Source organism: Mixophyes fleayi, chromosome 1, assembly GCF_038048845.1.
Source record: "Mixophyes fleayi isolate aMixFle1 chromosome 1, aMixFle1.hap1, whole genome shotgun sequence".
Lineage (NCBI taxonomy): Eukaryota > Metazoa > Chordata > Amphibia > Anura > Limnodynastidae > Mixophyes > Mixophyes fleayi.
Window position 1 is genome coordinate 226327531 of NC_134402.1, and position 24874 is coordinate 226352404.

General features: G+C 39.8%; 1 protein-coding gene across 3 annotated transcripts; it reads right to left on the reverse strand.

The window, feature by feature from the left end:
- Positions 1 to 4277: 4277 nt before the first annotated feature.
- Positions 4278 to 21233, reverse strand: BSG (basigin (Ok blood group)). 3 transcript variants are annotated; one of them, XM_075206132.1, is made up of 10 exons: positions 21051 to 21233; positions 12326 to 12673; positions 10751 to 10904; positions 10048 to 10136; positions 8821 to 8957; positions 6138 to 6414; positions 5916 to 5933; positions 5726 to 5750; positions 5346 to 5407; positions 4278 to 4822 (listed from the first exon to the last, which is right to left on the reverse strand). In XM_075206132.1, the coding sequence occupies exons 1-9, from the start codon at positions 21121 to 21123 to the stop codon at positions 5353 to 5355; spliced, it is 1176 nt and encodes a 391-aa protein (XP_075062233.1). In that variant the 5' UTR covers positions 21124 to 21233; the 3' UTR covers positions 4278 to 4822; positions 5346 to 5352. The 3 variants fall into 3 exon arrangements, with proteins under 3 accessions (XP_075062233.1, XP_075062224.1, XP_075062241.1); XM_075206123.1 differs by having other exon boundaries at positions 5916 to 5939; XM_075206140.1 differs by lacking the exon at positions 5916 to 5933.
- Positions 21234 to 24874: the final 3641 nt, after the last annotated feature.

Sequence of the window (24874 nt, forward strand, 5' to 3'; positions counted from 1 at the left end):
TTTGTAGTATCTTGTGCAGTAGTAAATAAAGAAAGCCGTATAACAGGTCCAGCACTTTTTATTTTAAGTCATTGGATACGGTAAAAAGGTCAACACCAAACATAGAATGGTGTAAATAAACATAGTATGTCCTTTGCTGCCAGGATAAGATACAGGTGGTCAATGTAACTCCAAAGAATTTTTCCAATGAATCCGGTGTGTGCCAAGCTCAAATTAATAGACAAGGCCAATATCTCATGTAATGTCTGAAAACTGAAGATTTTCTATCTCACCTATCAAAGCTATTTTGACAGCCTGTAATGATGTATGGTTTGTTAATTCCCAATTTCTCAAACCTGTGATAAAAATAAAGTGAATATAGAAGTGAGTACTATATACAAATGGAGCAATTTGTAATCAAGTTTTGCTCATCTGGTCATGGCGAAATGTCAGATTTTTATAACGATTGTGTTGTATGTGGCTTTGTATCTGAAAGTATGTAGAGATGAACAACTGTCTTTTTAGTGGTATGACATTGCAAAACTCAGCTGCATAGCAGATATACACTTCTTCCAGTCAACCAGAAAACTGCAACACGACAGCACATCCAGTGTATGCAAATGATGCGCATTTAACACTCATGCAAAACAGGTAATGTACATCCTACAAAAATCCATTTCACATTAAAGAACAGAAATCATACTTGCACTGCAGAGGAATAGACTGGTTATTTTGACTCCCATTGTGTTTTATTCAGACACAAACTACGCTGTAGCTTGTCAATACCTGTGGACCAACGGGTCCATTTGCCTACACTTTTTTTTAGGTTCGTCAGTGTCATTTATTTCCTATATTGAGGGCTGTCATTAGGTTGGTACACTAACATAACAAGTGGTAGAGTACAGTCCCAGGCAGACTAAGCACATCAATTGGATAATGTTAATTGTAGGTCCTCTACAGAGAAAGAGAAAAACATGTTTTAAGAAACATGTCAGCTATACTGTACATAATCAAAGAACAATTGTTGACCTTTATTCAGCTGCATATTGAATACAGCACTTAAATATGGGATGTGCACTTTGGAGCTGCACTTGCTATATCATTGGTTTTCTCAAAGTGGTAATTGTGATGTCCTTCCTTAATGACCTAGCTATGACCTTGTTTTCAGTGCCACTGCCCAGTGCCCCCCATTTTGGAGTGAAAAAAGATCCATCTTATACACATTAAACTACTCGGATAAACGAAATTAGCAAAAAAGAGAAGACAAGAAATGCACATGCGATGTTTACTATACACCTATACCCACTGTAAGCAACCATGCATTTGAGACAGATAAATCTTTACAAAATATTTGTGTTTATATGGAAAAGTTCCCAGAATAAGTCATTAAAACCAGTTAAAGGAGGGAGGTAAATTTCTAGAAACATGTTGATACAAAGCAGGAATTGGGGCCACTGGCTTCCAAATAGAAATGCTTTCTTTAAACACAAACCAACAAAAGACATGAACTTTCAGGATTATATATTTTTTTTTTGCAAATGTGAACACAAATATAAAATCAATGCAGACACTTATTATTGGAGGGGGAGGGGTCTGTTGATAATAATCTTACAAATGCATATAATTGCACCACCACTTGCATTACAGACCAGGGATGCAATCACCATAGTGACAATTTTGGCAAGCTAGCAGAACAGTTTTCTGAGCAGATATACAGAGAAGAAAGTAAATGAGTAAGAGCTGCCGGAATCCCACTTTACTTTTTATTGAAAACTTCTGAGCCAGAAGTAGATTTACATGAACCTGAAAATCATGCATACTATGCTCTAAGTGTCACTGGAAATAAACTGTATAGTCAGACTCAAAAATGGCTCAATTGTTAACACTGCATATGGTATTGTGCATTAATACAAGTGGACTGAAGCCATTAAATAGACAACAGAGAACTAGATCTTGCACTCTTATTCTGTTACTGTAAAGATGAACACCACCAATAGGAAAATTAAAGCTCATTCTTGCCCACACATCCTTTTGGCAGCAAAGAAATGCATTTTAAGTCAATGGATCTACCACAAATAAAAGGAACACACAAGTCTGAATTGTTACTGTAACGCTAAATAGAAAGTAAAAGATAAAGGCATAATAGTCTTATACATAAAGCATGTACGTGCTCTGCGAGCTCTCAGCTGGAGCCTAGCTTGCTTTCTCATCTGGGCCCCGAATTATGCCTATGGAGACGCCTTCCGTGCTGCCTGCCTCTACCAGCCTTCCCATCCATGGGTGGTTTTTGTGGTTCCCCTGAGTGCTCCGTCCAACGGCTGCCATCTACCACAACCCCCGGCTCCAGGCTTACTCTCCGTGTGATCTACTCACCTCTACTCCGCGGTCTCCTGCTGCCTGATGACCTCCTCCAGTCCATTCATCTGGCGCCGCCCGCTCTAATCCCGACGGCGCTGCCACTCCAGGACGCGGTCTGGGCCTGATGACTTCCTGCAGCCCATTGCTCTGACGCCGCCTCCCGCTTTAATCCCGACGGCGCTACCACTCTAGGACGTGGTCTGGACCTCCCGACGACGCTGCCACTCGGCCTTCTTCCTCAAGCTGTTCCTGCTCCAATGTCCTGCTGCCTCCTGCCTCTTATTGACCGGGCGCCTGATGCTAACTCAACTCTCTGCACCTCCCCCACCCATCCGGAATCAGCCACGACAGGCCACGGCTCAGGCCTGCCCTCCTCCTCATCTCCATCCACTCCCCAGCCCTGTGTCTCCCTCTGCTACCGCTGCCTGTCCCCACGGACGCCCAGTGAACCCCCCTCCGTCTCTTCTCCTGCCCCATCCTCTCTGGTCCTCACTGATCTCTCTCCGTTCCCCTGGACACTTTCCTGGACGTTTTGTACCCTTGGATCCACCGAATTCCCCCCTCCTGGACTTGCCAGCGCTCCTGCTCATCACCCTGAAGGCACCAGCTCCTGAGGACTCCCCATTCTGGACAACCAGAGAACATACACCAGGATCGCACATCTAGCGTTCACGGTCCTCCCTGCCTGGTATCGTTCCCTCAGCTTTGCCTATTTGTTCTTCTTGGGTCACCCACTGTCTTTGCCTGGCATTTTACTTTGTCTTTATTTCTTTACCGTTACCTAATTGTTTTGCCTGTAATCCTACTCTCTTTATTTTTATTACTTTTGTTCTTTACCTGTCTATTACTTTTATAACTTTCTCATTTTATTACCAGCCTACTGCACTATTGTTTGCATTATTGCACCATTGTACTGCACTATTGTTTTGCACCATTGTTTGCCTATTGTTGTCCACACCTCTGCCTCTCCTCTCTGACCTGTCTCTCTACCTTCTCTTCTGCTCCAACCTCCATATATTTACCTTGTCTGGAGCCTCTGAAGTCTTGGTACTGCTCGTTTATTGTTTTGTACTGTTATTCCCTGTACTGTCCATTGTTTGTATTGTGTACGGCGCTGCGGAAACCTTGTGGCGCCTTATAAATAAATGATAATATATAGTGACTATAATTCTACCATTTAAAAACTCTTACTGGACTCCACAGCTTGTAGATATGAAAGGAGAAGATGGAAAATGATTAGTTTAGCCGATGTTGGAGTAAATAGTTTCATCAAGCTTCAGGTATGCACAGAAATCTTGCTAATATAGCAGCCATCTACTCAGATTATGGACCCATATCCACCCTAAGGTCTGACATCTACACATAACTAGCTGAACTAGGCATTAACTTTAGACTTGGATATTTGGGAGACTGTTACAAGCTCCTAGATATCTTGAGGAACAGTTCCATGAAAGACTGTTCTGTTCCACCTCTGACTTCTGTGGTTAAGACTCAGGCCCATGTAAGGCTATTATACAAAGGGATTCGCCAAATATAGCCTAATAACCTTGGAAATTTAAAAAGTTCTCCATAGACTAACTTTTGGAAAGGCAACAGAACCGGCCCTATTAGTATGATCAGGCACTATGATAAACTAGAATCTTAAAGCTTTCAGTGTCCTCTTCTTTCTTTACTGTAGTGCCAATCATATCCATGCACATATGGCATGGTTATAGCTGGTCCATTATTACCAAGAAGTCTGTGGCAGCTTTAACACTTTCATATTGTTTGAGGATTATAATGTAAACTGTATGCACATTGGCATTATAAACACAACAGGATACGATATTGTGGTATGGGGTAATGCACATAACCTACATAAGTGCCAGGTTTTAGCACAGGATCCCACCAAGCAAAAAGGTTGTTAGTGTAAGATTGCAGATACTCAAGTCAGAACCAAATAAAAGTTGGAAAATTTTTATTGTGGTTTTTCCTTCAGACACAAATTTACAATCCAGTGTCAAACTTTCAAGGACAGACATTAGACAGTGTGAACCACAGGATAAATTCCGCATTATCCCACTACATTGAAGTTAAAAAGAAAAATTACAATTTTGTCCTGCATGCAGATGGCATGCTTTCTGCATTCGTCTAGAACACAAAAAAAATGCAATATTTATTCACACAATGAAGTCACAGGCCATAGAGGATGAAGGAATAAAATAGAAATTTATAAAGAGGTTAAGCCTTAATGTGCCAGATGCCAGTAATTAACGTGTTTGACAACTGTTACACATTATCTAAGAACAAGTAGCCCATCACCAGAACCACATGTACATAAACAAGGACAGCTGCTGGATGATGTATAAAGCCAAAAGACTATGATGCACACAATAGGAATAAAAATAAATTGTTGATGTCATAATATTAAAGTCATGGGACAGGGAATTCATAAACTGAGTGCAAAACACTGGTGTGCTTGCTCAATGTGTAGCCTTCTATTCGCCTGCAAAAAGAGAATAAAAAAAATTCAACAACGTGATCTTGCTCTGCTCAAACTTTCCAAGACAATATCCTATTACCATATTCTATCACTTCAACAAGGAATTCAGTCTTAAAACATTCTTGCACAAAAAAAAAAACAATCCTCAAAAACTGAAACAGCTTAGTAGTAAATTTGCTGAGTTATTATGTTGGGTCCACAAGTCTGGAGTTTCTAGCACTGAATGTTTAAGTGCTTACAAAGGAGAAAACAAAAACTATATGAACATGCTATTTAAATGTTAATGTGCATCTGCATGAAAAGATACAATGCGAATAGGCAGTATGCTATGTTTCCAATACATTCTCCAGAGATGGCTGAAGAGATCAACTGTATATATACCATGTGCAAGTGCAGTATTGTAGCGCATGCATGGTAAACAGGTCAAGCTGCACTTAAACAGATTCTTTAAGGCAACCCAGTTTGTACAATTGGGCATCTAGAGTTCTTGAAGCACTCCACTCTGCCTACTTCTGTTAGCTCTCACCTGTGACTCAGCTGGAGTTCCTCTGTCGCACAGTGTCATTGTTTGCAGCAGCATTGCTTTTCCTAAAGTGACAGTACAAGAAGAGATTAAGACAACATTGAAGCAGTGGACTGTATCAATGGAGAACAGTTTACAGCATTAAGAGTCTCCTACATGCAACAGTTTCAGATTAACCACGGTATGCAATTGTAGGATTGTCTGGCTACTTGAGATACCACCAACTAAACATAAGATTTCTCCAAATGAAATAACTCTTGCTGAAAAGCAATGTGCAGGGATGAAATAAAGTGCACCCAGCAAGCTGTACTATTACCAATAGCCCTCACGTACTATGCCAGGATGAAATTTTCCCACCACCAGACAAAGAAAGTTATACTTACAGAGGAGCAGACCCGCCATCTTCATCTGTGGGAAGGAACAATTACAGATTAGTGTAATCTTTAATAACCAGCAATAATTCCCATGAGCAGGGCAAACATTCTAAGCATCACTGCTCAACAAGTCTCTTGCTTGCTGCACTCAGTACTTCACAAAAGCAAAAGCAGGATAGGGAATTGTGTTCTGTCTTACCAAAAGAATTCTCCCTTCCTGGAGCTCAGAATGAGAAAAAAAAAAAATAAGTGAAAATTGTTAACTATACAGTTGCAGTGTAATATCTCAACCAAGGTGTGCATAACCTTAAAGTGTTTGAGAAAGCATTTGATCCTATAGATTAAATTTAAAAAACAAAAACATGTAAATATACTGATTAACATCCACAACACAATAAAATAACTCGGATGTACTCCTTACCCTCAGGTAGCTCATCAGGCTTTCTTCTTTTTTCATAGATGAAGATGATGGTTACTAGAATCAGAACTTCTGCCACAATGCCAAGGAATGGCCAAAGAGCAGCAAGGCGACTGCGCACTCGAAGAGAAACTGTGGCCCCAGTGTTGCCAAGCACATTAGTTCCATTGCAGATATAGTCTCCCTGATCCTTCTCAATGTCCAGTTTGTGAATGCGAAGCTCTGTCTTATTTCCAGTGGACTTGATGAAATAGCGTTCATCTGTTCCATTGACTATGGGCTGGAGAGGAGAAAAAAAAAAGTAAAGTGTATTAGAATGGAGTTTCCCTAAATGTAAATGCTGTTCTATCAACTATTTACATGGTGCTGCTAATTCCACAGCCTGTACAGAGAACTTGCATCAGTCCCTGCCCCACTGGAGCTTAGTTTAAATTCCTCAACCCCCACCCCACACAAGCAAGTCCAAAGTCAACTTGATAGCGGCCAATTAACCTACTAGTATGATTTTGGAATATGGGAGGAAACCAGAACACCCAGAGGAAACCCACACAAACACGGAAAGAAGATAACTCCACACAGATAAGGCCATGGTGGGAATCTAACTTATGACCCCAGTGCTGTGAGGCAGAAGTGCTAACCACTAAGCCATTCTATGAAGTATTCACTATAGGATCATTTAATGGGTGCTCAGTGTTATATTAAGGTCAAAGTTACTTTATACTCTAAAGTGTCACAATATGAAACTTAAACAAGGGGTATTTTTTTGGGATAGTTGAGTCAAGTTTGTCAAAAATTCAAGGAACACCACCATTGGGTTTACATTCTTTTGCATTATATCAAGTGCTCAAGTTTTGTTTCGCCATAGTGAAAACACCAATCCATATACACAAGCCCGTTACACTGAATAACTTTGGGTTGGGTACGTATTATCGATGCTGAAAAATCCGACAGGCTTTATTCCTACAAAAAATAAAAATACGAAATGTGAGAAAAACGAATAGAAAATAGACTTGCCTGAAAATCAAAAAGATCCACATCTCCGATGGAAGTGGCATGCTGACAAGAAGTGATTTCGAAGACACAGGACTCCGGCACCTCACTGACATCAGCACGACTTGTAGGTTAACTTAAAGTGGCAATGTGTGGACTCCGAAAGGGTCCACATATTGCCGCTTCCATCTGAGATGTGGACCTTTGGTTTTCAGGCGAGTCTATTTTATATTTGTTTCTCACATTTTGTATTTTTTTTGTAAGAATAAAGCCGGTTGCATTTTTCAGCATCGATAATACGATTACCACCGATCGCTTTTCTGCAATAGATTATTTTCCTGTAGTTGGACTATGTAGTGACAATTAGGGTGGGATAAGCATTATTATGGACACAGACTTTAATATAGCATATTTGCTCAGATTGTTTTCCCCCCTATTATAGCCCAGTGGAGAGTGCACAATCCACGCTGGTAGCTTGTCTGCCAAGTCATCAGCTTTACCCTCTCCCAGTTCTCCTGCAGCGAGGTCTGGTGGGACCATAAAGAGCGCTACATGGGAGAATAGAGTCATGAAGGAACCTAGTTTGTTTTGCCAAATACACAATACAAGATGGCATCAGAGAAACTACTGACATTCTATTTTCTGGAGCTTTCATTACAATAACCAGCACCTCAATCTGGTCATGCCTCAGTGATTTCACTGGTTCCTAGCAAATTGTCAGGGTGCAAACTGGTTCAGTCCACAAACTGGATGCCTCAATGTATGCCGAGGCAGAGACCAGTAACAAAAATGTACATTTAAATCATCTGACTAAATGCCACAATACTACTGTTTACAAGTGTGGTCTTGCTACAGAAGGATTACATGTATTTGTTGGTGATGGGAAGACCAAAACCTTCAGTATAAAGTGCCTTAATGTATTCATAACAGTACAGTGGGGCTTTGTTATGGGGAGGATGACAGCCAGCTTGCACCATAACCAGTGAGCAACCTGGAATCTGGCCAGCCAACATAAGTTTTCTAAAGCTATGTAAAAGGAGGATGGGCCATTTCCCTTTGCTCCACCCTGTTCATATGTTTACAAGGGGAGAAGAGATCTTTAGACCTCACTCAACCGATTCAAACTCCATTGCTCCTAAACTTCTTTTGCACAAACCTTACTGGCAACATGTTAAAAAAAAAAAAAAAAAAAAAAAAAAAAAAGGTAGGTAGGAATACAGTGAAGGGCGAACAAGAATGTGAACGGATAGTGCTTTTTTTGGTGGGTTTGGAACCATATCCATCTGTGTGACATTTTATATGGGTGTGAAACCCATGAAAAAAAATAATAAAGTTGCTTGGTCTTGTTGGGCTCTTATCCAACTAGGGGATGGGTGCAGAGTGGGCCTGATCCAGGTCTACACTTCACAAGTAACTGATCGAATGAGAGCTGAAGTTCTAAATAGTTTTAGGTCACAATTATAGAAGTGATTTAATGTTGCCAAGAAGCAGGGTCAGCCCTCCTTTGCCCCAACATTAGCACAGTTACTGACTACACAGCTTCTGCAGCAAAGGGAAAGAAACACTTGAAAGGCAGTCCAGCAAGTGGCTACTTGATGAAAAGGAGTCTTAAAAAAAAAAAAAAACTAAGGTTTCAAGCTGCTGGGAAGAGACCAATATTAACCAATTTTAATAAGGGCAAACACAAAAAACAAACCGTAGTGCCGTCTTCAGATACCATGTACCATGTCCAATGTTCCACAGGAGGGTAGGAGCTACTTTTACACGTCAGGACACCTGTGTCTCCCTCATTGCCATGTTCCATTTTCTTGTAAGCCACAACGTGGGGGGCAACTGAAAGAAAGAAACTTATAACAGACCACCGACCATCAAAACCTCCACTTTTAGTGCAAGAGAGATGCAGTTAGTATGTAGAAATACTCCCCCCTCAGAACATCGTACAAAAACTATGGTGTCCTAGAAACCTGTGTGAAATTTTCAGTCTGTGGCTGAATGTATTTAAAGGGGCATATTCAATTACGATTCCGGTCCGCGGGATCGCGCCGCGAACTTAATCCATGTTTCCGCAATAACGTGGATTTTTGTTCACAGCCCACAGGGTTGCGTACAAAAATCTGCATTATTGCGGCACCGTAATACCGGCAATAACGCGCACTTTCTGCGGTAACACGCGTTACCGCGAACCGGAACCCTAATTGAATATGCCCCTAAGTGTGATAATATAGCCACATTATTGTAACATCTTTGTATTTGCTACAATAAAATGGCTAGTAATAAAGACTTTAAAAACAGATGAACATTTATAATTTTGGCATCCACCTCGGTTAAGTGGCAACAAAAGGTGGTTAAACCGACTGATGCCCATAAAATACTTGGGCCAAGAAATGTATTTTCGATTTCTCGCTAGACCTTCATTAATTAGAGCTCAGGAGAATCTATATAAGAGGCTCCTGGTCGTAAAATCAAGTGCTGCACTACCATATAAGTGCCCACCCATTTAAATTCTACAGATTAAAACAGCCGGTGATTTGGGGGGTGAGGGTAGGAACAGCAATCATAGGCTGAAATTTTATTGATTGCAGCTCGATTGGTCCTTCCACACACTGTCACAGCTTTTGTTCAGAGAGGAGGGCAGAAGCACATAGTTATATAGTTGCTGCAGAGTGATAATGCAGCTTTTAAAAAAATAAATAAAGTGGTATTATGGTCTCACTGCAACAGAAATAGTCTTGCCTGAGTCCACTCCGTATAGGGAGCAGACCAGACCTGCTTTAACTTCAGAACTATGTTAAGTTTAGCAACGTGCAGCTTGGAAAGCCTTGTCACTTTTACAGCTCCAGGTTATGCTTCAGTGTTTTGGGCATAAATCCAAAAAGGTACATAACGGGACTATAGGAGACTAGCTTAGAACATAAATATTTACCTGTCACATTAATCATCTCGCTCACTTCAGGCGAAGTCAAGAACTTGCAGGTGTACTGTCCAGAGCTTGCTGCATTCACCTCAGTAATGCTGGAAAAAGACAGAGCATCAGTCTTTGTATGACATGACTGCATGAAGCAATATTAGAAGAAAAGAGGCAGAAGAAACAGATGAGTATTGTTTTACTTTGTACAAAGGACAGGCAGGAATTCAGGTCACAGGAAGAAAAATTCTAAAGCTGCTAATCCCTCAAGAGGCCACAGATTGTTTGATGGCACATCTGCTCCTGAGAGAGTGAAGTGCAACCACCTCAGTCTGACACTGATGGTAATGTGTGCAGCGGCTGACTGCACAGACACAAAACACTGATGCCTCCCTCTGACATGGTACATTCCGATTCCAATAAAGTACACCAGTAAATACACTACAACTAGGAACACCATTTTATATGGCATTTTTTTTTTATATAGAATACTTATCAGGCATTGGGTAGAACAGGATGAAGGTTAAGTAACCAGTGGTTAACGATTCTTAGTATAATGTGTACATTATTATGGATTGATAAAAAAGGTGTGGGCATGGATGTCCACTATGTCAGTTGTACTTTAAGTGTGTGTTAATTGTTTAGTGTACTGGAATTATAACACTAGATTAATGTATACATAATATTGACATGATCCCCACTACTTGCATATGGTACTTACTTGTAAGACATAATATAGGAGTCATCTTTGTCTTCGTGGAGCACTGTCTCACCCTTAAGCCATTGGTGACCAGAAACTGGAAGGGTAATATCTGTCAAATTGCAGCTCATGTCTCCACCTGGAGCTTCTGGGGAGTGTGTTATAATAAGTGGATCTGTGGAAAAAGAATGTTATTAGAAAAATATCACAGCAGAAAGTCTGTAGCATAAAGTCTTCACTCACACCTGATTTGTCACCAATCACATGTTCAGTCTCAGGTGTGCCTGCCATAACTGGTATGGAAGAAGTCTCAATAACTAAAGTATCAAGTGCCATGTCAAGTAATTCACTATTGGTATGCAACCAATTGTCCCTCTCGAGGAATATGACGCACAATGTGACACTTTTTAAAGGGCACACCATTAAGCATGATTCTTAAAGTACAGTAGTGCCACAATAAAAGCCATTACACGTCCTTATAAACGGATGTAACTATAGTAAAGGTAAGGCAGACATGCGTCAATACTGCAAATTATCCACCTTTTAATTTAAAAAGGACAATATTTCCCTTCGACCATTTCAAAATATAGATCAACTTAAAAACTACGCTGCAATCCAAGAGCAAACCGTTAACCAGGAAACATAACAGCTGGAATAAAAAGTGTCTAACCTATATCACAATGTACTGTCAAAACATATGTATGTCTACGAAAACCCCTGCAGTGTGCTCCTAAATTATTAAACTTGACACCATTCCAATACTGTGTTAATCTGACAGCATCAAACACACTGCTTGAGATCAGCTGGGACAATTGCAGGAAACACGGTGATGTGGTCGCTTAGTGTCAGGACAAAGTAGGGTGGGAAAAGTCTGGAAGAGGGGTAAAAATACATTGGACATTCTTCAGTCGCAACTACAAAGACAGGGGCAGGCTTTTATGTACTGTACAACAGGAGGTTCAGGATACGATCTGGTTTTTACAAACAGTTCAATGGATAACAGCAGGTAAGCTGGTTCACGCAACACAAGGAAACTGGAGGTTCTAAAGAGCTGCAGATGGTGAGCACAGCTTTGGGTTTGTTCTGAAGGCAGCAGTGCTTCAAGAATGGCAAGTTCCCAGCATACTGTTCCACACAAGTCTTGTAGTCACACAACTGATACATAACTAGAACGTGAGACGCAAGGTCAAACAGCTTTAAAAATAAATTATGTATTTGTGCTATGCATTCAATTTAGTAATGTGCATGTTGAAAACATTCATCCACACTGGCGTTCATTTTTACATTTAATTTTTTTTAAAAAAATATAACCACTGCACAAAAGGGGTAACCTGGGAGGATCACCCAAAATACACAAAAGGAAAATAAGTAAAGGGAAAGGAAGTGATGAGAGGTCCAGCAGAAGAACGCCAACGGAGAGGTATTACTAAATATGAGGAAGGGAAGAACACAACATCAAGGGAGCAGAGCCATGATCCTACAGATCAATTAGCCAAGATTAGGGAAGCCAAGAGTTTAAGGAACGTACTAAATCAGGACTGCTAGCGGAGGCTTTTGGATAAGGAGGGAGTGGGTCTTCTTTGGTATCTGACTCACGGTCTATGACAATAACATTGGCCTGAGAACGAATCCACTTGATGCGTGGGCTCTTTGTCAAGTGGTTACGATCTGGATCATTACTGGCACGGCATTCATAGGTCCCAGAATCTTCTGGGTTGAGGTCGAAAAGATAGAGCGTACTTGTAGCATGGAAGACGTAGGTTGCGTTCATCTGCACATGGTCGTCACGTGCTCCATCCCACAGCTGAGAGAAACTCTCATTGTTATAGTCGGCCTGAAACCACCACTGGATCTCAGGCATGGGGTAGCCGATTGCTTCACAGTGTAGCTGCACTGATTCTCCAGTCAGCCTGACCTCTGAGAGTGGAGACTTGATGAACCCAGCTGTGAGGCATGGTTGAAATGTTAACAGAAAGAAAAGAAATTGCTACACCATAGCCACACATGTTTGTCAGGCAAGTTTAAGACCTGGTAGAAAGGGACTTTGTTTCAGTGTGAATTAAACATTTCTAATATAAGATTACTACTGTAAATGACACATACATAGACTTTTATACAGGTCACGTAAACAAGAGTTTACTTACAATATCTAATTTACAGCAGGAAGTGCTTTATTCGTTAAAATAGACAAGCTCTCAATTAACACTGAAGCAATGTATGATAGCTCCACTTGTGTATTACATGAAAATACAAACAGCATCCTTCTTAACTGGTGCCATTTTAACATCTACTCCTACTTGTAAATGTGTTTCAACTACTTCATATATAGGTTGCATAAAACAAAAACCCCCCAAACACAAACAAAAACCCCCCAAACACAAACAAAAACCCCCCAAACACACACAGAGGTCTACAAATGGAGAAAAAACAAAATCATTGTAAAATATTTAAAGTTACAAGAATCATTCTAGACCTATTTTCCTCAAGATATTATGAAAGCTCTTTAGGGGCCAAACCATTAATACACACAGTTCTCTTCATCCATGAACTAGTTTAAGATACACAGTTAAATAGGACAAGCTATAATTGACAGATTACAAGCAGCCCAAACAAGAAAGGATATGGCAAGATTGCAAGTTCAGCATTACAATACCAGTAAAAACAGATAATGATTAACCCCAACAGCTGAAAAGTTCTTTAAAGGGGCCATTGCAAGGGTGCAGCCTGCAATGTCTTTCTTCATGACTCAGCATTTCCAGCATGAACATTGGGCAACATTTTCCACTGTATAAAAGGTAAAGCAGGAGAGGAAGCATCACAGTATGTACAATTAAGAAGTGCAAGCGACAGCAACATCATTCCCATAACAAACATTTATATGGCCACCAAGTGCAGATATAGTAACAGATTAAACACCTTTCTACAGTGAACTCAATCAGCCAAGTGGAGTTCAGTGTATTAGATCCAACTATAGTGGTATTATCTAATCACAGCTTATGTTGCTTGTAATAAGTTGCTATAATGGTGGAGAGTCTGCTCCTTGGGTCCTGAGCAGTGGGATAATTAAGTGATCCATGATAAAACACACCTTCAGCTTATATAAGTAACTCCAAACTTCATCTTGTTTTTTCCTGAAGTACACACATTCTGCTGCTCTTAAACACTGAATGCACAAATTTGATTATTTTGTATAAATCCATTATACAATTTTGCAGCTCCAAAAGCAGAGACAGTTTACAAATTCTTAAACGATGTTGTTCTCAAAGTATATGGGGGGAGTCCAGAAATAAAACCACCACCCCAAAGTTATCCCCTTCACAAATTTCCAAGAAGATAAAAGTGAACACACTTAAAGCTAATTGCATATATTCAATAGAGCAGAGTTGGCCCTTTTTTTTGTAATAAAAACACATTCAGGAAACTAATACTTTGGGCTGACAAACCATAACTTTCCTGACAATACTCCTCCAGCTATCATTCCTTCTAATGACATACCGTGTTACAGAGGCAGATGCACACAATTCAATTTAAAATTCAAACTAACTTTAGTTGGGACTTGACACTAGGGGGTAAATGTATCAAGCTGAGAGTTTTCCGGCGGGTTTGAAAAACCAATCAGATTCTAGCTATCATTTATTTAGTACATTCTACAAAATGATAGCTAGAATCTGATTGGTTGCTATATTCAATATCTCCACTTTTCAAACCCATCTGAAAACGCTCAGCTTGATACATTTAGCCCTAGATGTTTTAGGAGGGTGCACTAGCCTATACCCATTCTCTAGCCAAATTTTTGCCAATGGTCGTTGCCCTTTATTAGTGTTTGGAAGTACAAATTCTAGGTGTAAAGCAACGTTTGCATTAAGAATGAATCCCTTTGCAATGCACAGCGCAGTTTAGAAGTTGCCCAAATGTTAGGAGTACACAGTGCAAACTCACACGTTCATACATATTTCAGGCTGCTCTCTCCCAGTCAGTAGAAACCGTTTTGGCAAGGACTTAGATTTACAGGGCGACAGATGAAACAGATTCCAATAGGACTACAGAGTCACTGCCCTATTACTCTATGCTGACATTTTGTTCTGTTATGTTAAAACTAGGGTGGTGTAGATGAGCAATCAGCTGTTGATTGTTTTTGTCAATTACATAAGAAAGATCACACCCTTGACCTTAAAAAAAGGACACTAACCTTCTAGAAGATGGAACCAGAACACTGCACATAGAAGGGAAAAGTTTGCAACAGTTACCTTAAGACACAGAACAGTGTTTCATGGCCTAAGTTTATTTTTTGGGGGGAGGGCTGTTTAAATACAATTCATTCTTTGAAACAGCAAAGACTGCTTTGTCCAGCACTCGTCCAGACCATGGCTTGTAATTACACTCTGCACCTTTAAACTGGGACTAATTGCAGTATGTACTGTCCAATTGCAGAGTAAATGTTAGGCCATATGACCAGCCAGTATAACCAAGTCAAAGTCACCTTCACCCTGTTCTGAGCAGCCGCTGCTCTGCAAGCTAAACTGTAACGTGAAAATATTTTGTTCTAGAGAGCACCACATCATTGTCTTTAGTACTAGAATGAGCTAACCTGTAGCAATTAAGATCTAGAAGGCTCCTACCACCACATGTACAAACCAAACTTATTTAACACATGCAATCAGAAGGCAGTGTATGAGAACAATTGATCAATCTGCAAAGTCAATATCATGTAAACAGTCAGAAATAGCAGGTCATTCATTTTATGGATGTCATTCACATGGGAATAAATAAGTTATAGAGGTGAGAAAGGGGTCATAATTAGGCAGTCTTCAAAGCCATTTTATGAACTGAGAGCTAAAAGGTTGTTTGCCATGCACTGACTTTCCTGTCCAATTACCTGCTGCATTCACCAGCATTGCAAAAGCACAAAACAAAACTGGTCAACATGCTTTGGCCAAGAAGGCAGGGTAGGGGGACAGAAATATCACATGCCTTTTCCAAAACACATTTACATCAAGAACAAAATCAGGAACACAAAAAGAAACAAATTAGCAACAGCCCTGCTCCTTTTATGTCTGTTAGGAACCCACATTAATAGCGGTACACCTGTAAAAACGTAATGCAGGTGTCCTAAGGCGAGCTCAGGGAGGACACAAACTTGCCATGGTAACGCAGTTCTGCTCAACAGTCAAGTGACTTAAATTCATTGCTTGGCTCGAACAAAACATCTAAAAACAAATCAATATTTGAAAGAAAAAACATGCTCATAGGCAACAATATATAGGCTAAAACCTGATAAGGGTTACTATTTTTCATTAATCACATTAAGACAACACAGATTTTAAACATTACATATCACACGTACAAATGAAAACGCCATACGATAAGCATGAGGTTATTCCAGACATATCTTGTCAAAGGAGAGCCTAGTAAAGTCTCAAAGGAACTTAGGGAAGGTATAGAGGAGTGTTCAAAAATTACGTCCATGGAAAGTCCTGCCTCTTGAATTTATCAAGTCAAGCCCTTGCGAACCACACCTCATCTAAACGAAAACCTCCTTCACCAGCAGCGAATGGAGGATATGACCCCAGTAGATCCCAGGATCTGACCCCAGATGCTGGGACCTCACACTGGACGAAGAGGACTGCACAGAAGAAATACAAGTATTTCAACTTGCAAGATAATTTGGTGCTTTTGGCATTGTTGGTGCCTTTGCTATGGATACAATATGATTTATATGGAAAATTATGGTTAACTGCCATTTGTCACCTTGTTAAAGTTAATTACACAATGTCCACCACATTATAAAGCATGTTAAGTGTGCAATATATAATCCAACCTCAAATTTAAGCCTGCTGTTACAAAGTTAAAAGGTTACAGCAAGAGATCAAAAGAATATGAAACAGACATCCTCATTTAGGCCAGTGTCACAAGATCTTCGGGTGTAGAGCAGATAAACCCAATTATTGGTGTTAACATTTATTAAAGTCTTTGTATTACTGAACTAAACCTAAATGGAGAAAGATTCAATTATTGCACTTTCACATGACTTTTAAAGGAAAATTAGAGACCGTGTTTGCCAAAATAGCCATCCAATTGGCAGTTTTCCCACTACAGCATAAGCTCTCCATTACAACAATTGGCTTCTTTGAGGTTTCTGGCCAACCAGTTTGAACCACGGCTATGGGCCTCCATGGCATGGGGATTGTCAGTCCCAGTGCAACGAACGTTAACAGAAACAGGATGGTCAAATCCATGGCAAATAGAATAGGTGGTTTAAATATCATATAGACTTAATTTGAGTGTAAACATAAAATGTTTTAGGTTGCACCACTAATATATTACATAATTTTGATTTATTGCAATGCTCTAAATCTGCAGAAATAAATTTGAAAATACAATACTTTGAACATGGAGAAAAACTAGCATATATAATAAGTGACTGCAAAAGTCACAATACCCTTTTCCTACATTACAGGGAGTATAAAATACCACACAAGTTGCTAATGAACACAATGTCATACTAAATTCATCTTATTACAAGGATAATATAATAGAAAGCCCAAACTTATGAACTGCATAAAAACAAATTAAAAAGAGGTTTTTATTAGAATTACAAGGATTTGGGATATAAATCTCTAAAAGTGTGTTTTTAACCACTCAAAACATCACGCTAATCGATTACATAAAGACTTAGATTCTCAGCTCTAAAAAGCCAGATGGATAGAGATATAGTGCACCCAATTAGTGATAAAGCTATAAATAAAGAACCACAATATCTGGAAACTCAGAGGACCCAAGAATTAGCGCTATAAGTGTCCCACAATATCTGAATAGATAAATCTCTGACTCTCATATCACTCCCACACAAGAACCTGTCCTCCCTAGTTTTAATGCAGTTCAATGAATTTTCTACACTTTTTTCACATTTTAAACCTAATACTTTGCCTAGGAAGAGAAAAAAAGTATAAAAAAAAAATTTACTCCATAAAAATTATTGTAAAGACTATAAAGAAAAAATGTTTTAAATTGATAACCTACTACACCATCAGTTATGGATTAATGAGTGCCTCCAGCAACAGAAGCCTCTCCTTTCTTTTTATAGACAATACTGTTAAATCAAGTGGCACAACACTGCAGAATGTGAGAGCTTGTCCAAAGCATGAATGCAATGGCTGGAGTCATGCCATAGGGGCAGATTCAATTTGGAGCAAGGTGCTACAATGTGAAACAATCCAAACAGACAACGCCTCAATGTTTTTACTCAAATCTCCACTTATTTTCCTGTCCCATAGAAACGATAGGAGAAATGAACAGAGATTTCATACGGTATTGGTTGGCAATTTGCGCGCCCAGGTGACGTCCTGTGGCACTTAGCAGCTAATTGAATCTGCCCCTTAGTGTCTTAATTAAAAAAAAATCTGTAGCAGATAGGAGGCACTTATGGCAGAAAAGGTCATTTTAAACAGACAACAGCTGTTCATTATCAGAAGGGTGGAGTATGCTTTAAAGCATCCATCATGGATCTGTAAAAACTGACAAGGCTAAACATTTCTCTCACTGCAGAGTAAAGAAAATGCAATCTGCTGGGATTCTCGGCCATATATCAAGCAAGAAAAACAGCTCCTGTCCTTTTACTGAGAGAAAGGACAGTTACAGCGTGAATAGAAAGGTTAGGAAAACCTGAAGTGAATCTCTGCACATTAGCTTAGGGGAAGGGGAGCCATATCACATATCTGCTCGCACCTCTTAAAGTTTATTAAAAATAAATAAATCTGTCCATCAAGACATGTCCCATCTATGTGTAAAAACAATGGCTTTGGCTAGATGTGCTTTGAAAATGGGAAAATGTGGGGCACAGCAAGAGCCAGAGCCGCTGTCTAAAAGTCTACTAGGTAAAAATATATATATTCTTTGCAGATATTTGCGAATTCAAACACTGAACAGTTATCAAGTTACTGACCAAGATCTGTACCTGCTTGTGAGGGAGGGGACATTAAATAATTACATTTCACTTATTAACAAAGCATAGTTGAAAGTTAAAGCAAGAATAAACAGTACATTTAACATGCATGCTTCGCATATTTAATTTTCTTGACCTTTAAGCTCATCTCTGCAGGTCATTACTGTTTACCAGAGTTAATACCTCACCTGGTCTCATGGGCCAACATTTAATTGAAGTTACCATGTCTACTGATGAGCACTGATTCTCCCTGGTACTGGAGTTTGTGCAAGACTGGAAAAGTGATATTGCAGCAGGTCCAAGGATTAATGCCAGTTAGCATAAATCAGTCATTGCTTTTCTTTTTAATTAAAGGCATTTAAGATAAGGCATTGTCTAACCACTGGCTTTAATTTAGAGAACGTTTACTTAATTTGAGGACATTCTACCAAAACACTGATCACCCTAAATATTGTTGGATGATACCATTGTATAGCGCTTTCTGTGAACTGTTTAGTTAAAGGGTTAGTGTGGTAGAGTGAAGTACCATTTGCCATAGTAACCAAAGAACATTTTATTGTTTACTTCAGTCTAAGTAGTCAGACAGTATCACCAGGATTATGGTCAATTTCCCAACATCTGAGAGCTTGACTGTCAGATTTGTACAGTGAGGGAAAAAAAAAATTGAGCCCATGTATTGTAGTTGGCTAATGACCACATACACATGCTTATGTGACCATTGCTCAGACCATATTTTATAGCCAAACTGTTGACAGCTTTAGTGAACCTCTTGATTGAGCATAATGATTGTTTCATGCCCTCATGAGATGCAATGCTGTTTCAATACGGTCAAGAGCAGGCAAGATCGCTGACAAGACATTAGGAGCAGAGGAAAGTTCCAGGACAATGCACCTGTTAGCGCCATCAAATTTCATGTAAAACAGATATAATAGAAAGTGTTTTATTAGACCCCGTTAACACTGAAACCTTCAGAATTGGCAGAAGGGGAGTCTCCTGGTTAAAGATATTAAACATGTAAAACACTTGTTTACACTGAGGGGCATATTCAAATGTTGGCATTATAGCCAAAAATCTCGCAGCTAGCGCACTATTACATTCATTACGGTAATAGCGTGCGTAAATATCGGTACTTTTACTTTTCTCGCTGGATTTCAGCTCGGGGAGCTGCGAGCTGAAATCCAGCTTACTATTACCGTAATACCGGTAATATAGTTTTAACGCCACGGGCATATTCAACAATTCAATATTCGTTTTAGGTAAATGATTGGGCTTAGACAAGCACTAAACATTTACAAAAAGTGTAATGTTAATGAGTTCTTTTCTTAATTATGCATATTTTCCAAAAAAAAAACCCAGCTTCAGTCATGAAGTAGTCAACAAATGCAAATTTGTAAACAAACTACTCTGTAGAATAACATTTACTAAAACAAATTCACAATGCCCTGGGTTATTTTGAATCAAAAAGCTGCGCTTCTCCTAGTTTGGTCTAAAAAGCCATGAACATCTATATACAGTAGAGTACTTCTAGCAACAGGGTTAATGAATGCTGTGCCACGACTCCTGTAGAAGAATGCAGTCTATTGGAAATATCCAGAACAGGAAAAGGTCTCAGAATCACATGCTGTGTCTCCAAGCAGAGAAGCATGTTAAAGAGGATTATTAAGAGGCCAAAGAGATTAATCTACTTCTAAATTCATTAAAAAAGTCACATGGGTAAAAACAGCCCTAGATATTTGGGCAATATGTTTATGAAGGTGTATGAGCAGATAAGTATGATTGAGTGGTCATATTACCCAGCTCCATCAAGTCTGTTCAGACTACAGATTTACTTCACAATGGCAGGTTTACTGCATACCTTTAAATACTTGCCAGGTATGTACGACTTGAATAACCTACATACCATCAAACAACAAGGTGAAAGTAATCACTTTATTATTCTATACAAACAAGTCTAACAACAAGTTATGTTTCATTGGTCGTAGCCCAGTGTATACAGCACAGCCCCTCACCTAACGCATTATGAAAACGCTTTTTTCTACTGGGGGAGGGCACATGTTCTGTACTCTTGTTTTATTTGTTTATTTTTATTTTCCAACCACTAATCCCAGCAAACTGACTTCTGTAAAAAAAATAATAATAAAAAAAAAATCGTGCAAACGACGCCGTCTAAAATAAACATTTCCCAATACACTAACCCCCCCCATTATTAACTCCAATAATTCCCCCAAGTCAACCCTAAACCCCGACCGAACCGCCCAATCACTCGATCCCTGGCCGCCGTTACCAGCCTTACACCCTCCTCTGTACCCAGCCGGGTGTAGCGGTTCCCCAGCCTGTGCCCTCTATCTGCCCTCTCCTCCTCTCGGTGATGACGTTTACCTGAGCACTCCGCCCCTCTCCCGCACAGTAAGAGCAGCACGGCGGGCACTGCGATGAGCCCGAACCCCATCATCCTGCGTCCTGCACCGGTCACACACGCGGATCACCAGGCTCCGATCTCCGCACCAACTGGCTGCGGACTGAGGGCCGCTGTAGGTCACCTGGTTCCCGAAGGCGGAGCCACGTGACGCACTTCCGTAGCCTCACTGTCACGTGCTCAGCACCTTTTCTTGTGTCTCCAAATGTAGCACGCACTCTCTGCTTTTTGGAAGCGTATACCAAATACTCATCCTAACTTGTGTCTAGGTTAATTGGCTGCTAACAAAATTGACCCTAGTGTGTGTGTGTGTGGGTAAGGAATTTAGATTGTAAGACCCAATGGGCAGGGACTGATATGAATGAGTTCTCTGTACAGCGCTGCAGAATAAGTGGCGCTATATAAATAAAGGATGATGATGGTTTATTATCAATGCAATAAGAAATGATAGCTAATGTGAGAAAAATAAAATGGGTCACAATTAGACGGTTAAAGCTCCTATGTGCTTAGAATATCTTTGCAAAGACTTTCAGCTATGATTTTCACAGATATAATACCTGTGGAAAACTCATTATGACACCAGTGTGTGGGGTGTGTGCAAGTGTGTTTGAAAACAAGTATAAGGCTAACATGGTACAAAACTTGCTACTAAGAAAACCATAAAAGCAGACCTAACTTGAACTTCCATAAAAAAAAAAATCATATTACATTTTTTTAATTCATCAAGTTCTGTACACTATAAGGCTATTACAAAATGCAGAGGAGGTTGGTGGCTATATAACCAAGGTATTGAAATATATGTATAAACTCCTGTAAATATTATCCCTACAAATGGTGCTGTGATATAGGTTCTCATTGATGTCACTCACTTGTCATTGAAAACAGGTGTTTGCTATCAGGAATAATATAGTCTGTGTTGTAGATGATAAGGATGCCATACATAGACATAGTTAATGGCAGCAGCAGCACACTCACTAAGAGTGCCCAAGTACCCACAGACCGGGCTCTGTATAAACGTCAGCCTGCAGCTCTGTGCTTTTGTGTGATCAAAGGACTCTGGTGACTTTTTACATTCTCGTTTTTTTACCCTGTATAAAGATTACTGCACTATACAATAAAATACACTGATAACTGCTCTAGATTCATGGGAGTAAATGTATCAAGCTGCGAGTTTCCAGCGGGTTTGAAAAGTGGAGATCTTGCATATAGCAACCAACCAGATTCTAGTTATCATTTATCTAGTACAGTCTACAAAATGACAGCTAGAATCTGATTGGTTGCTATAGTAACATCTCCACTTTTCAAACTTGCAGCTTCATCACATTCAGGGCAAATAGGGCGAAATAAGTAACACCAGGGGGTAAATGTATCAAATAGTGATTTTTGCAAATTGCTGATATCCAGCGGTTTTGCAGGGTAAATTTAAAGTAGCAGTAGCTTTAAAGACAAAACTTGCCTTTAAAACTATTGCCGCTTTAAATTTACCCTGCAAAGTTGCCGGACATTGGCGAGTTGCAAAAATCGCTATTTGATACATTTACCCCCAGGGCAACTATAATGATCTTTCAACGAAGTTAGCTTTAATTAATTTTGTAGCTAAATATTTAAGCTTAGGTAATTGTAGTGGTTTCTCAATGAAAGTCACGGCGAGGTCTGATTATAATGTGATTTATTAAAATGCAAAAAGCCGCTTTGCTTTAAAAACCTAATGTTTTTGCCAGCAAAAGGGCTTGTTTTTACTTCGCCGTGTATACTAATAGGGTTATTTTTGTTTTAGGGTTAACCTAAACCAAATAATATTAGGGGTGGTACTGAGAGGAGGAGCAGAGCACTAGGTGTCATTCTGACACCCTGACTCAGAGCTTGATTAAGGCTCTGGGGAGTCTGGGGTACTTTAGACAGGAGGGGCACTATGATATAACATGGTTATCATTTTAGAAAAATGCACAGGACATACTGTGTGCACTACTGTTAGGTGCACAGAGTTATGCCTTCACAAGCAGTACAGTGTGAAGCAGGATATACCTTCCAACTGTCTTTGCAATTGGACCAAATCCTGACTAAACGAGACAATCACCAAAATTCAGGACTGCCCCACCAGATTCAGGACAGTTGGCAGATTGTCCTGCTCTCTCCTACCTGTTCTTGTCACTTTCACCACTTTGGGCTGCTGATTTCTTTAGTTCATTTGTTGCTTGTCTGAATCCTGGAAGTTGGGATGCCCTGTTTGGAAAACACAATGGGTTCATAAAGTTTAAGAAAACTCCAACCAGCCCCGTTGTCAAATGAAAAGCACCAACGTTTTATAATTAATCGTCCTCCCAGTCCCAACATTTAAATAATAATATTCACATTTGCTAACTAGATATCTTTCCCTCCAACCAGCCATGAAATTAAATTGATAGTAAACACATTTAATAAATAGACATATTTCTCTCCAATCAGCCCCAACATTAAATTAATAGTATTCCCATTTAATATATAAACCTATTTCCCTCCCTCCAAACAGCCCCAACAATAATTTAAATAGCATTTCCGTTTAATAAATATAGCCATTTTGTACAACCATCCCCGGCATTAAATAATTCATATCCACAATTAATAAATAGCCCTCCTCCCCAAACTCAGCCCCATATTCAATTAATAGCCCCAAACCACCCCAGCATTAAATTAAAGGTCCCGTCACCTCACCTTAAATTAATAGGTCCCACTATTAAATTCTATAGCCCTACCATCACCCCACAAATAAAATAGCACCCATAATTAGCCCCCAACCTGCACTCCACCATTAAATAGCCTACTTCCCACACTATATTAAGGACCTTTCTTCCCTCACACACGCACACATTGTATTAACATGTCACACACATACACACACACACATTTTATTAACATGTCACACATACATTGTATTAACATGACACACACACACTGTATCAACATGTTACACACACATTGTATTAATAGGTCACACACACACACATTGTATTAACATGTCACACACATATTGTATTAACATGACACACACATTGTATTAACATGACACACACACACGCACACTGTATTGACATGTCACACACACATTGTATTAATAGGCCACACACACTTTGTAGTAACATGTCACACATACACACACATTGTATTAACATGTCATGAACACACACACGTTGTATTAACATACTCCTCCCTCGCCTCTCACTTCCCTAAAATAGCCTTATTTCTTTGTGGCCTGGGGGGAAATCTGATCTTCTTCTGCACATGATTTGAGTGGACTGTGCAAGTTCTCTGATGGGAGTTCCGCATAGTGAGAACTGCCCGCCTGAGCTGTCACAGCAATGCCTGCAAGAGCCAATCAGAACTCACTGAGAGGTAAAGCTGCATCTTTCAGGCATTGCTGTAGTCAGCTCAGGCAGTCAGTCAGTCCTAAAGGAGATAGCCCCCATTGACTACCAATGAGAAGTGAGAACCGGCAACTAAGTAATGAACTGGGGACATAAGTCTTGCAGCACAGTGACAACTTGCATTTGGACGATATTGTGGCTCCGCCCCTTGTCTTGAAGGTGCGGGGCCATCAGGCTTTGGGACCCCACAGGGATTTCCCCGGTCCGACTCTGTATGGAGGGCGTTTATAGAAAATACTTTCAAGTTTCGTGCAAACCTGCAAGAAATACACAATTTTGCTATAAACGGATTGCACATTTGCAAGTATTAATATAAATTGCTACTTGTTAATAATATGGGCGCTATTCTGTTCAGTTATTCCCATTAAACCATTAGCAGCTCACAG

Coding starts and splice junctions, on each gene's coding strand:
- BSG (XM_075206123.1), bottom strand. CDS start 21,123: ATGATGGGGTTCGGGCTCATCGCAGTGCCCGCCGTGCTGCTCTTACTG. Junction 12,674..21,050: donor GAGAGGGGCGGAGTGCTCAG/GTAAACGTCATC, acceptor CATGCCTCACAG/CTGGGTTCATCAAGTCTCCA. Junction 10,905..12,325: donor CAATGTTATTGTCATAGACC/GTGAGTCAGATA, acceptor CTTTTTCCACAG/ATCCACTTATTATAACACAC.